Genomic DNA, 15946 nt, shown 5'->3' on the forward strand with positions numbered 1-15946 from the left:
CTTACAGGTGACTGTATTATATGATGTATATAGGAGATATCTTACAGGTGACTGTATTATATGATGTATATAGGATGTGAGGGGCAGGTGACTGTATTATATGATGTATATAGGATGTGAGGGGCAGGTGACTGTATTATATGATGTATATAGGATATATCTTACAGGTGACTGTATTATATGATGTATATAGGATATATCTTACAGGTGACTGTATTATATGATGTATATAGGATATATCTTACAGGTGACTGTATTATATGATGTATATAGGAGATATCTTACAGGTGACTGTATTATATGATGTATATAGGATATATCTTACAGGTGACTGTATTATATGATGTATATAGGATGTATCTTACAGGTGACTGTATTATATGATGTATATAGGATATATCTTACAGGTGACTGTATTATATGATGTATATATAGGATGTGAGGAGCAGGTGACTGTATTATATGATGTATATAGGATATATCTTACAGGTGACTGTATTATATGATGTATATAGGATATATCTTACAGGTGACTGTATTATATGATGTATATAGGATGTATCTTACAGGTGACTGTATTATATGATGTATATAGGATATATCTTACAGGTGACTGTATTATATGATGTATATAAGATATATCTTACAGGTGACTGTATTATATGATGTATATAGGAGATATCGTACAGGTGACTGTATTATATGATGTATATAAGATATATCTTACAGGTGACTGTATTATATGATGTATATAGGATATATCTTACAGGTGACTGTATTATATGATGTATATAGGATATATCTTACAGGTGACTGTATTATATGATGTATATAAGATATATCTTACAGGTGACTGTATTATATGATGTATATAGGATATATCTTACAGGTGACTGTATTATATGATGTATATAGGATGTATCTTACAGGTGACTGTATTATATGATGTATATAGGATATATCTTACAGGTGACTGTATTATATGATGTATATAGGATATATCTTACAGGTGACTGTATTATATGATGTATATAAGATATATCTTACAGGTGACTGTATTATATGATGTATATAGGATATATCTTACAGGTGACTGTATTATATGATGTATATAAGATATATCTTACAGGTGACTGTATTATATGATGTATATAGGAGATATCTTACAGGTGACTGTATTATATGATGTATATAGGATGTGAGGGGCAGGTGACTGTATTATATGATGTATATAGGATGTGAGGGGCAGGTGACTGTATTATATGATGTATATAGGATATATCTTACAGGTGACTGTATTATATGATGTATATAGGATATATCTTACAGGTGACTGTATTATATGATGTATATAGGATATATCTTACAGGTGACTGTATTATATGATGTATATAGGATATATCTTACAGGTGACTGTATTATATGATGTATATAAGATATATCTTACAGGTGACTGTATTATATGATATATATAGGAGATATCTTACAGGTGACTGTATTATATAATGTATATAGGAGATATCTTACAGGTGATTGTATTATATAATGTATATAGGATATATCTTACAGGTGACTGTATTATATGATGTATATAGGAGATATCTTACAGGTGACTGTATTATATGATGTATATAAGATATATCTTACAGGTGACTGTATTATATGATGTATATAGGATATATCTTACAGGTGACTGTATTATATGATGTATATAGGATGTGAGGGGCAGGTGACTGTATTATATGATGTATATAGGATGTGAGGGGCAGGTGACTGTATTATATGATGTATATAGGATATATCTTACAGGTGACTGTATTATATGATGTATATAAGATATATCTTACAGGTGACTGTATTATATGATGTATATAGGAGATATCTTACAGGTGACTGTATTATATGATGTATATAAGATATATCTTACAGGTGAGTGTATTATATGATGTATATAGGATATATCTTACAGGTGACTGTATTATATGATGTATATAAGATATATCTTACAGGTGACTGTATTATATGATGTATATAGGATATATCTTACAGGTGACTGTATTATATGATGTATATAGGATATATCTTACAGGTGACTGTATTATATGATGTATATAAGATATATCTTACAGGTGACTGTATTATATGATGTATATAGGATATATCTTACAGGTGACTGTATTATATGATGTATGTAGGATATATCTTACAGGTGACTGTATTATATGATGTATATAGGATATATCTTACAGGTGACTGTATTATATGATGTATATATAGGATATATCTTACAGGTGACTGTATTATATGATGTATATAGGATATATCTTACAGGTGACTGTATTATATGATGTATATAGGAGATATCTTACAGGTGACTGTATTATATGATGTATATAGGATATATCTTACAGGTGACTGTATTATATGATGTATATAGGTTGTATCTTACAGGTGACTGTATTATATGATGTATATAGGATATATCTTACAGGTGACTGTATTATATGATGTATATAGGATATATCTTACAGGTGACTGTATTATATGATGTATATAGGATATATCTTACAGGTGACTGTATTATATGATGTATATAGGATATATCTTACAGGTGACTGTATTATATGATGTATATAGGAGATATCTTACAGGTGACTGTATTATATGATGTACATAAGATATATCTTACAGGTGACTGTATTATATGATGTATATAGGAGATATCTTACAGGTGACTGTATTATATGATGTATATAAGATATATCTTACAGGTGACTGTATTATATGATGTATATAGGAGATATCTTACAGGTGACTGTATTATATGATGTATATAGGATGTATCTTACAGGTGACTGTATTATATGATGTATATAAGATATATATTACAGGTGACTGTATTATATGATGTATATAGGAGATATCTTACAGGTGACTGTATTATATGATGTATATAGGATATATCTTACAGGTGACTGTATTATATGATGTATATAAGATATATCTTACAGGTGACTGTATTATATGATGTATATAGGATATATCTTACAGGTGACTGTATTATATGATGTATATAGGATATATCTTACAGGTGACTGTATTATATGATGTATATAGGATATATCTTACAGGTGACTGTATTATATGATGTATATAAGATATATCTTACAGGTGACTGTATTATATGATGTATATAGGAGATATCTTACAGGTGACTGTATTATATGATGTATATAGGATATATCTTACAGGTGACTGTATTATATGATGTATATAGGATATATCTTACAGGTGACTGTATTATATGATGTATATAGGATATATCTTACAGGTGACTGTATTATATGATGTATATAGGATATATCTTACAGGTGACTGTATTATATGATGTATATAGTAGATATCTTACAGGTGACTGTATTATATGATGTATATAGGATATATCTTACAGGTGACTGTATTATATGATGTATATAGGATATATCTTACAGGTGACTGTATTATATGATGTATATATAGGATGTGAGGGGCAGGTGACTGTATTATATGATGTATATAGGATGTATCTTACAGGTGACTGTATTATATGATGTATATAGGAGATATCTTACAGGTGACTGTATTATATGATGTATATAGGATGTATCTTACAGGTGACTGTATTATATGATGTATATAGGATATATCTTACAGGTGACTGTATTATATGATGTATATAGGATATATCTTACAGGTGACTGTATTATATGATGTATATAGGATATATCTTACAGGTGACTGTATTATATGATGTATATAGGAGATATCTTACAGGTGACTGTATTATATGATGTATATAGGATGTATCTTACAGGTGACTGTATTATATGATGTATATAGGATATATCTTACAGGTGACTGTATTATATGATGTATATAGGATATATCTTACAGGTGACTGTATTATATGATGTATGTAGGATATATCTTACAGGTGACTGTATTATATGATGTATATAGGATGTATCTTACAGGTGACTGTATTATATGATGTATATAGGATGAGAGGGGCAGGTGACTGTATTATATGATGTATATAGGATGTGAGGAGCAGGTGACTGTATTATATGATGTATATAGGATATATCTTACAGGTGACTGTATTATATGATGTATATATAGGATGTGAGGAGCAGGTGACTGTATTATATGATGTATATAGGATTTGAGGGGCAGGTGACTGTATTATATGATGTATATAGGATGTGAGGAGCAGGTGACTGTATTATATGATGTATATAGGATGTGAGGAGCAGGTGACTGTATTATATGATGTATATAGGATGTATCTTACAGGTGACTGTATTATATGATGTATATAGGATATATCTTACAGGTGAATGCATTATATGATGTATATAGGATATATCTTACAGGTGACTGTATTATATGATGTATATAGGATATATCTTACAGGTGACTGTATAATATGATGTATATAGGATGTGAGGAGCAGGTGACTGTATTATATGATGTATATAGGATGTGAGGAGCAGGTGACTGTATTATATGATGTATATATAGAATGTGAGGGGCAGGTGACTGTATTATATGATGTATATAGGATATATCTTACAGGTGACTGTATTATATGATGTATATAGGATATATCTTACAGGTGACTGTATTATATGATGTATATAGGATGAAAGGGGCAGGTGACTGTATTATATGATGTATATATAGAATGTGAGGGGCAGGTGACTGTATTATATGATGTATATAGGATGTATCTTACAGGTGACTGTATTATATGATGTATATAGGATATATCTTACAGGTGACTGTATTATATGATGTATATAGGATGCATCTTACAGGTGACTGTATTATATGATGTATATAGGATATATCTTACAGGTGACTGTATTATATGATGTATATAGGATATATCTTACAGGTGACTGTATTATATGATGTATATATAGGATGTGAGGAGCAGGTGACTGTATTATATGATGTATATAGGATTTGAGGGGCAGGTGACTGTATTATATGATGTATATAGGATGTGAGGAGCAGGTGACTGTATTATATGATGTATATAGGATGTGAGGAGCAGGTGACTGTATTATATGATGTATATAGGATGTGAGGAGCAGGTGACTGTATTATATGATGTATATATAGAATGTGAGGGGCAGGTGACTGTATTATATGATGTATATAGGATATATCTTACAGGTGACTGTATTATATGATGTATATAGGATGTGAGGGGCAGGTGACTGTATAATATGATGTATATAGGATGTGAGGAGCAGGTGACTGTATTATATGATGTATATAGGATGTGAGGAGCAGGTGACTGTATTATATGATGTATATATAGAATGTGAGGAGCAGGTGACTGTATTATATGATGTATATAGGATATATCTTACAGGTGACTGTATTATATGATGTATATAGGATGTATCTTACAGGTGACTGTATTATATGATGTATATATAGGATATATCTTACAGGTGACTGTATTATATGATGTATATAAGATATATCTTACAGGTGACTGTATTATATGATGTATATATAGGATATATCTTACAGGTGACTGTATTATATGATGTATATAGGATATATCTTACAGGTGACTGTATTATATGATGTGTATAGGATATATCTTACAGGTGACTGTATTATATGATGTATATAAGATATATCTTACAGGTGACTGTATTATATGATGTATATATAGGATATATCTTACAGGTGACTGTATTATATGATGTATATAGGATATATCTTACAGGTGACTGTATTATATGATGTATATAGGATATATCTTACAGGTGAATGCATTATATGATGTATATAGGATATATCTTACAGGTGACTGTATTATATGATGTATATAGGATATATCTTACAGGTGACTGTATTATATGATGTATATAGGATATATCTTACAGGTGACTGTATTATATGATGTATATAGGATATATCTTACAGGTGACTGTATTATATGATGTATATAGGAGATATCTTACAGGTGACTGTATTATATGATGTATATAGGATATCTTACAGGTGACTGTATTATATGATGTATATAGGAGATATCTTACAGGTGACTGTATTATATGATGTATATAGGATATATCTTACAGGTGACTGTATTATATGATGTATATAGGATGTGAGGAGCAGGTGACTGTATTATATGATGTATATAGGATATATCTTACAGGTGACTGTATTATATGATGTATATAGGATATATCTTACAGGTGACTGTATTATATGATGTATATAGGATATATCTTACAGGTGACTGTATTATATGATGTATATAGGATATATCTTACAGGTGACTGTATTATATGATGTATATATAGGATGTGAGGGGCAGGTGACTGTATTATATGATGTATATAGGAGATATCTTACAGGTGACTGTATTATATGATGTATATAGGATGTATCTTACAGGTGACTGTATTATATGATGTATCTAGGATGTATCTTACAGGTGACTGTATTATATGATGTATATAGGATGTATCTTACAGGTGACTGTATTATATGATGTATATAGGATATATCTTACAGGTGACTGTATTATATGATGTATATAGGATATATCTTACAGGTGACTGTATTATATGATGTATATAGGATATATCTTACAGGTGACTGTATTATATAATGTATATAGGATGTATCTTACAGGTGACTGTATTATATGATGTATATAGGATGTATCTTACAGGTGACTGTATTATATGATGTATATAGGATATATCTTACAGCTGACTGTATTATATGATGTATATAGGATGTATCTTACAGGTGACTGTATTATATGATGTATATAGGATATATCTTACAAGTGACTGTATTATATGATGTATATAGGAGATATCTTACAGGTGACTGTATTATATGATGTATATAAGATATATCTTACAGCTGACTGTATTATATGATGTATATAAGATATATCTTTCAGCTGACTGTATTATATGATGTATATAGGATATATCTTACAGGTGACTGTATTATATGATGTATATAGGATATAGCTTACAGGTGACTGTATTATATGATGTATATAGGATATATCTTACAGGTGACTGTATTATATGATATATATAGGAGATATCTTACAGGTGACTGTATTATATGATATATATAGGAGATATCTTACAGGTGACTGTATTATATGATGTATATAGGAGATATCTTACAGGTGACTGTATTATATGATGTATATAGGATATATCTTACAGGTGACTGTATTATATGATGTATGTAGGATATATCTTACAGGTGACTGTATTATATGATGTATATAAGATATATCTTACAGGTGACTGTATTATATGATGTATATAGGATATATCTTACAGGTGACTGTATTATATGATGTATATAAGATATATCTTACAGGTGACTGTATTATATGATATATATAGGAGATATCTTACAGGTGACTGTATTATATGATGTATATATAGGATATATCTTACAGGTGACTGTATTATTTGATGTATATAGGATATATCTTACAGGTGACTGTATTATATGATGTATGTAGGATATATCTTACAGGTGACTGTATTATATGATGTATATAAGATATATCTTACAGGTGACTGTATTATATGATGTATATAGGATATATCTTACAGGTGACTGTATTATATGATCATCATATAATACAGTCACCTGTAAGATATATCCTATATACATCATATTATGATGTATATAGGATATATCTTACAGGTGACTGTATTATATGATGTATGTAGGATATATCTTACAGGTGACTGTATTATATGATGTACATAGGATATATCTTACAGGTAACTGTATTATATGATGTATATAGGATATATCTTACAGGTGACTGTATTATATGATGTATATAGGATATATCTTACAGGTGACTGTATTATATGATGTATATAGGATGTGAGGGGCAGGTGACTGTATTATATGATATATATAGGAGATATCTTACAGGTGACTGTATTATATGATGTATATATAGGATATATCTTACAGGTGACTGTATTATATGATGTATATAGGATATATCTTACAGGTGACTGTATTATATGATGTATATAGGAGATATCTTACAGGTGACTGTATTATATGATGTATATAGGATATATCTTACAGGTGACTGTATTATATGATGTATATATAGGATATATCTTACAGGTGAATGTATTATATGATGTATATAGGATATATCTTACAGGTGACTGTATTATATGATGTATATAGGATATATCTTACAGGTGACTGTATTATATGATGTATATAGGATATATCTTACAGGTGACTGTATTATATGATGTATATATAGGATATATCTTACAGGTGACTGTATTATATGATGTATATATAGGATATATCTTACAGGTGACTGTATTATATGATGTATATATAGGATATATCTTACAGGTGAATGTATTATATGATGTATATAGGAGATATCTTACAGGTGACTGTATTATATGATGTATATAGGATATATCTTACAGGTGACTGTATTATATGATGTATATAGGATATATCTTACAGGTGACTGTATTATATGATGTATATATAGGATATATCTTACAGGTGACTGTATTATATGATGTATATAGGATATATCTTACAGGTGACTGTATTATATGATGTATATAGGATGTATCTTACAGGTGACTGTATTATATGATGTATATAGGATATATCTTACAGGTGACTGTATTATATGATGTATATAGGATATATCTTACAGGTGACCATTTCTTTTCTCTTTATAGAAGGACGAGGTTTACCTGAACCTGGTGCTGGATTATGTTCCGGAGACGGTGTACAGAGTGGCCAGACATTACAGCCGCGCCAAGCAGGCGCTGCCCATGATATATGTCAAGGTGATTTACATACAGATATATACCTGGGGTGTCATCCATCCATGTGCCCCTTCTCCACAGATGCCCTCAGGTTGACATTACCCTGTTATCTTGTTATAGTGAGGTCAGAGGGAATGCTAAGAGACTCCTGACCTAATGTTTCTCACAACTGAGGATTTGGTACAGTTGTGTCCAGTCTAGACCATCCTTCTCCAGGTGAACAGCCTGAGCTTCAGAACGATACGTCACAACTATCACAATGAGGGTTGTACCTATTATGTATTGAGCTCAGAGAGGATTGTCTACATATTGTACCAAACCCTCAGCTGTGAGGAGAATTAGATCTCTACAGGTTTTCAGCATTTTGCGTTGCCACTCACCAGTATAGCAGAGGTGCCGGGGGTTGGGTGGGTGAGGGTGCCACTCACCAGTATAGCAGAGGTGCAGGTGGTTGGGTGGGTGAGGGTGCCACTCACCAGTATAGCAGAGGTGCCGGGGGTTGGGTGGGTGAGGGTGCCACTCACCAGTATAGCAGAGGTGCAGGTGGTTGGGTGGGTGAGGGTGCCACTCACCAGTATAGCAGAGGTGCAGGTGGTTGGGTTGGTGAGGATGCCACTCACCAGTATAGCAGAGGTGCAGGTGGTTGGGTGGGTGAGGGTGCCACTCACCAGTATAGCAGAGGTGCAGGTGGTTGGGTGGGTGAGGGTACCACTCACCAGAATAGCAGAGGTGCAGGTGGTTGGGTGGGTGAGGATGCCACTCACCAGTATAGCAGAGGTGCCGGGGGTTGGGTGGGTGAGGGTGCCACTCACCAGTATAGCAGAGGTGCAGGTGGTTGGGTGGGTGAGGATGCAACTCACCAGTATAGCAGAGGTGCAGGTGGTTGGGTGGGTGAGGGTGCCACTCACCAGTATAGCAGAGGTGCCGGGGGTTGGGTGGGTGAGGATGCCACTCACCAATATAACAGAGGTGCAGGGGGTTGGGTGGGGGAGGGTGGCGCTCTGCGGTATAGCAGGGGGTTGGGTGGTGCTCTGCGGTATAGCAGGGGGTTGGGTGGTGCTCTGCGGTATAGCAGGGGGTTGGGTGGGGTTGGGTGGCGCTCTGCGGTATAGCAGGGGGTTGAGTGGCGCTCTCCGGTATAGCGTGGGGTTGGATGGCGCTCTGCGGTATAGCAGGGGGTTGGGTGGCGCTCTGTGGTATAGCAGGGTGTTTGGTAGAGTTGGGTGGTGCTCTGCGGTATAGCAGGGGGTTGGGTGGGGTTGGGTGGCGCTCTGCGGTATAGCAGGGGGTTGGGTGGCGCTCTGCGGTATAGCAGGGTGTTGGGTAGAGTTGGGTGGTGCTCTGCGGTATAGCAGGGGGTTGGGTGGGGGAGGGTGGCGCTCTGCGGTATAGCAGGGGGTTGGGTGGTGCTCTGCGGTATAGCAGGGGGTTGGGTGGAGTTGGGTGGCGCTCTGCGGTATAGCAGGGGGTTGGGTGGAGTTGGGTGGCGCTCTGCGGTATAACGGGGTTGGGTGGGGTTGGGTGGCGCTCTGCGGTATAGCAGAGGTGTTGGGTGGAGTTGGGTGTTGCTCTGCGGTAAAGCAGAGGTGTTGGGTGGAGTTGGGTGGTGCTCTGTGGTATAGCAGGGGGTTGGGTGGAGTTGGGTGTTGCTCTGCGGTATAGCAGGGGGTTGGGTGGAGTTGGCTGGCGCTCTGTGGTATAGCAGGGGGTTGGGTGGAGTTGGGTGTTGCTCTGCAGTATAGCAGGGGGTTGGGTGGAGTTGGGTGGCGCTCTGTGGTATAGCAAGGGGTTGGGTGGAGTTGGGTGTTGCTCTGCGGTATTACAGGGGATTGGGTGGAGTTGGGTGGTGCTCTGCGGTATAGCAGGGGGTTGGGTGGAGTTGGGTGGCGCTCTGCGGTATAGCAGAGGTGTTGGGTGGAGTTGGGTGTTGCTCTGCGGTAAAGCAGAGGTGTTGGGGGGAGTTGGGTGTTGCTCTGCGGTATAGCAGAGGTGTTGGGTGGAGTTGGGTGGTGCTCTGTGGTATAGCAGGGGGTTGGGTGGAGTTGGGTGTTTCTCTGCGGTATAGCAGGGGGTTGGGTGGAGTTGGCTGGCGCTCTGTGGTATAGCAGGGGGTTGGGTGGAGTTGGGTGTTGCTCTGCAGTATAGCAGGGGGTTGGGTGGAGTTGGGTGGCGCTCTGTGGTATAGCAAGGGGTTGGGTGGAGTTGGGTGTTGCTCTGCGGTATTACAGGGGATTGGGTGGAGTTGGGTGGTGCTCTGCGGTATAGCAGGGGGTTGGGTGGAGTTGGGTGGCGCTCTGTGGTATAGCAGGGGGTTGGGTGGCGCTCTGCGGTATAGCAGGGGGTTGGGTGGCGCTCTGCGGTATAGCAGGGGGTTGGGTGGAGTTGGGTGGCGCTCTCCGGTATAGCAGGGGGTTGGGTGGCGCTCTGCGGTATAGCAGGGGGTTGGGTGGCGCTCTGCGGTATAGCAGGGGGTTGGGTGGAGTTGGGTGGCGCTCTGCGGTATAGCAGGGGGTTGGGTGGCGCTCTGCGGTATAGCAGGGGGTTGGGTGGCGCTCTGCGGTATAGCAGGGGGTTGGGTGGAGTTGGGTGGCGCTCTGCGGTATAGCAGGGGGTTGGGTGGAGTTGGGTGGCGCTCTCCGGTATAGCAGGGGGTTGGGTGGCGCTCTGCGGTATAGCAAGGGGTTGGGTGGCGCTCTGCGGTATAGCAGAGGTGTTGGGTGGAGTTGGGTGGCGCTCTCCGGTATAGCAGGGGGTTGGGTGGCGCTCTGCGGTATAGCAGGGGGTTGGGTGGCGCTCTGCGGTATAGCAGGGGGTTGGGTGGCGCTCTGCGGTATAGCAGGGGGTTGGGTGGAGTTGGGTGGCGCTCTCCGGTATAGCAGGGGGTTGGGTGGCGCTCTGCCGTATAGCAGGGGGTTGGGTGGCGCTCTGCGGTATAGCAGGGGTTGGGTGGAGTTGGGTGGCGCTCTCCGGTATAGCAGGGGGTTGGGTGGCGCTCTGCCGTATAGCAGGGGGTTGGGTGGCGCTCTGCGGTATAGCAGGGGGTTGGGTACTGTTACGTTGCAGTCACACCATGTTGTCTTGTCCCCCAGTTGTACATGTATCAGCTGTTCCGCAGTTTAGCCTACATCCATTCCTTTGGGATCTGCCATCGGGACATCAAACCACAGAACCTCCTGCTGGACCCCGATACTGCGGTGCTGAAGCTGTGCGACTTCGGAAGGTGAGATAATAAATACAGCAGCATCGTGTGTGAGAATAGTCAGCTCCTGGGGTCAGGGATGATGGGAGTGATACATTATATGTAATAAGAGATTAGATTGTGAGCTCCTGGGGTCAGGGATGATGGGAGTGATACATTATATGTAATAAGAGATTAGATTGTGATGTCCTGGGGTCAGGGATGATGGGAGTGATACATTGTATGATAGGAGATTAGATTGTGATCTCCTGGGGTCAGGGATGATGGGAGTGATACATTATATGTAATAAGAGATTAGATTGTGAGCTCCTGGGGTCAGGGATGATGGGAGTGATACATTGTATGTGATAGGAGATTAGATTGTGATCTCCTGGGGTCAGGGATGATGGGAGTGATACATTGTATGATAGGAGATTAGATTGTGATCTCCTGGGGTCAGGGATGATGGGAGTGATACATTGTATGTGATAGGAGATTAGATTGTGATCTCCTGGGGTCAGGGATGATGGGAGTGATACATTGTATGTGATAGGAGATTAGATTGTGATCTCCTGGGGTCAGGGATGATGGGAGTGATACATTGTATGATAGGAGATTAGATTGTGATCTCCTGGGGTCAGGGATGATGGGAGTGATACATTGTATGAGAGAGGAGATTAGATTGTGATCTCCTGGGGTCAGGGATGATGGGAGTGATACATTGTATGATAGGAGATTAGATTGTGATCTCCTGGGGTCAGGGATGATGGGAGTGATACATTGTATGTGATAGGAGATTAGATTGTGATCTCCTGGGGTCAGGGATGATGGGAGTGATACATTGTATGTGATAGGAGATTAGATTGTGATCTCCTGGGGTCAGGGATGATGGGAGGGATACATTGTATGTGATAGGAGATTAGATTGTGATCTCCTGGGGTCAGGGATGATGGGAGTGATACATTGTATGTGATAGGAGATTAGATTGTGATCTCCTGGGGTCAGGGATGATGGGAGTGATACATTGTATGATAGGAGTTTAGATTGTGATCTCCTGGGGTCAGGGATGATGGGAGTGATACATTGTATGATAGGAGATTAGATTGTGAGCTCCTGGGGTCAGGGATGATGGGAGTGATACATTGTATGATAGGAGATTAGATTGTGATCTCCTGGGGTCAGGGATGATGGGAGTGATACATTGTATGATAGGAGATTAGATTGTGATCTCCTGGGGTCAGGGATGATGGGAGTGATACATTGTATGTGATAGGAGATTAGATTGTGATCTCCTGGGGTCAGGGATGATGGGAGTGATACATTGTATGATAGGAGATTAGATTGTGAGCTCCTGGGGTCAGGGATGATGGGAGTGATACATTGTATGATAGGAGATTAGATTGTGATCTCCTGGGGTCAGGGATGATGGGAGGTCAGGGATGATGGGAGTGAATGATGGGAGTGATACATTGTATGTGATAGATTAGATTGTGAGTTGATAAGTTGAGTGACATATGGAGATCACATACACATTAGACGGTCACCTGCTTTGTAATGTGGGACGGATGGATCTGACACATAATTTTCCTGATGCTATTCTGGGCGTTTCAGTCTGATGCGCAGACAAAGTCACCACAAGTCACATGGTGAAAGAATAGATCAGTCTATAATACTGCCCGGGTTACAACAGAATACAGCCCGAGCCCATATACAGTCATGGCCGTAAATGTTGTCCCCCCTGAAATGTTCCTATAAAATTAGGTATTTCTCGTAGGAAAGGATTGCAGTAACACAGGTTTATTCCCTTCGTGTATATATATATATAGATCTCCTCTCCTCTGTATATATATATATATATATAGATCTCCTCTCCTCTGTATATATATATATATATATATAGATCTCCTCTCCTCTGTATATATATATATATAGATCTCCTCTCCTCTGTATATATATATATATATATATATATATATATATATATAGATCTCCTCTCCTCTGTATATATATATATATATATATAGATCTCCTCTCCTCTGTATATATATATATATAGATCTCCTCTCCTCTGTATATATATATATATATATATATATAGATCTCCTCTCCTCTGTATATATATATATATATATATATATATATAGATCTCCTCTCCTCTGTATATATATATATATAGATCTCCTCTCCTCTGTATATATATATTGCAGTAACACAGGTTTTGCTATACACATGTTTATTCCCTTTGTGTGTATTGGAACTAAACCAAAAAAGGAGGAAAAAAAGCAAATTGGACCTAATGTCACCAAACTCCAAAAATGGGCCGGACAAAATTATTGGCCCCCTTAACTTAATATTTGGTTGCACAAACCGAAACTGAAATCAGTGTCTAACCATCAATAAGCTTCTTACACCTCTCAGCCGTAATGTTGGACCACTCTTCCTATAACCATCAATAATCTTCTTACGGCTCTCAGCCAGAATGTTGGACCACTCTTCCTATAACCATCAATAATCTTCTTACGCCTCTCAGCCGGAATGTTGGACCACTTTTCCTATAAGCATCAATAAGCTCCTTACACCTCTCAGCCGGAATGTTGGACCACTTTTCCTATAAGCATCAATAAGCTCCTTACACCTCTCAGCCGGAATGTTGGACCACTCTTCCTATAACCATCAATAATCTTCTTACGCCTCTCAGCCGGAATGTTGGACCACTTTTCCTATAATAATCAATAAGCTTCTTACACCTCTCAGCCGGAATGTTGGACCACTCTTCCTATAAGCATCAATAAGCTTCTTACACCTCTCAGCCGGAATGTTGGACCACTCTTCCTATAAGCATCAATAAGCTTCTTACACCTCTCAGCCGGAATGTTGGACCACTCTTCCTATAACCATCAATAAGCTTCTTACACCTCTCAGCCGGAATGTTGGACCACTCTTCCTATAATCATCAATAAGCTCCTTACACCTCTCAGCCGGAATGTTGGACCACTCTTCCTTTACAAACTGCTCCCGGTCTCTTATTGGACGGCGCCTTTTCCCAACAGTAATTATAAGATCTCTCCACAGGTGATCAATGGGATTTAGATCTGGACTCATTGCTGACACTTCAGAACTCTCCAGCGCTTTGTTGTCATCCATTTCTGGGGTCTTTATGACGTATGTTTGGGGTCATTGTTCTGCTGGAAGACCCAAGATCTCAGACACAAACCCAGCTTTCTGACACTGGGCTGTACAGTGCGACCCAAAATCCATTGGTAATCCTCAGATTTCATGATGTCTTGTACACATTCAAGGCCCCCAGTGCCAGAGGCAGCAAAACAACCCAAAACATTGCTGACCTCCCCCATATGTCACTGTAGGTACTGTGTTCTTTTCTTTGTGGGCCTTTCTCCATTTTCGGTAAACAGTAGAATGATGCGCTTTACCAAAAAGCTCTATCTTGGTCTCATCTGTCCACAAGAAGGATTTTGGTTACTCAAGTTCATTTTGGCAAAATGTAGTCTTGCTTTTTTATGTCTCTGTGTCTGCAGTGGGGTCCTCCTGGGTCTCCTCCATAGTGGGGTCCTCCTGGGTCTTCTCCATAGTGGGGTCCTCCTGGGTCTCCTCCATAGTGGGGTCCTCCTGTTTCTCCTCCACAGTGGGGTCCTTCTGGGTCTCCTCCATAGTGGGGTCCTCCTGGGTCTCCTCCATAGTGGGGTCCTCCTGTTTCTCCTCCACAGTGGGGTCCTCCTGGGTCTCCTCCATAGTGGGGTCCTCCTGGGTCTCCTCCATAGTGGGGTTCTCCTTGGTCTCCTCCATAGTGGGATCCTCCTGGGTCTCCTCCATAGTGGGGTCCTCCTGGGTCTCCTCCATAGTGGGGTCCTCCAGG

At 38.8% G+C, this 15946-nt stretch overlaps 1 protein-coding gene across 1 annotated transcript in view; it reads left to right on the forward strand.

Moving 5' to 3' along the window:
- Nucleotides 1–15946, forward strand: part of GSK3B (glycogen synthase kinase 3 beta) — a 65469-nt gene that overhangs the window by 7938 nt on the left and 41585 nt on the right. Inside the window, exons 2-3 of the mRNA XM_056554019.1 lie at nucleotides 8805–8915; nucleotides 11984–12114. Of these exons, the coding sequence (XP_056409994.1) occupies nucleotides 8805–8915; nucleotides 11984–12114 (242 nt within the window). The remainder of the gene's footprint in view (nucleotides 1–8804; nucleotides 8916–11983; nucleotides 12115–15946) is intronic.

The sequence above is a fragment of the Hyla sarda genome, unplaced genomic scaffold (genome assembly GCF_029499605.1).
Source record: "Hyla sarda isolate aHylSar1 unplaced genomic scaffold, aHylSar1.hap1 scaffold_530, whole genome shotgun sequence".
Lineage (NCBI taxonomy): Eukaryota > Metazoa > Chordata > Amphibia > Anura > Hylidae > Hyla > Hyla sarda.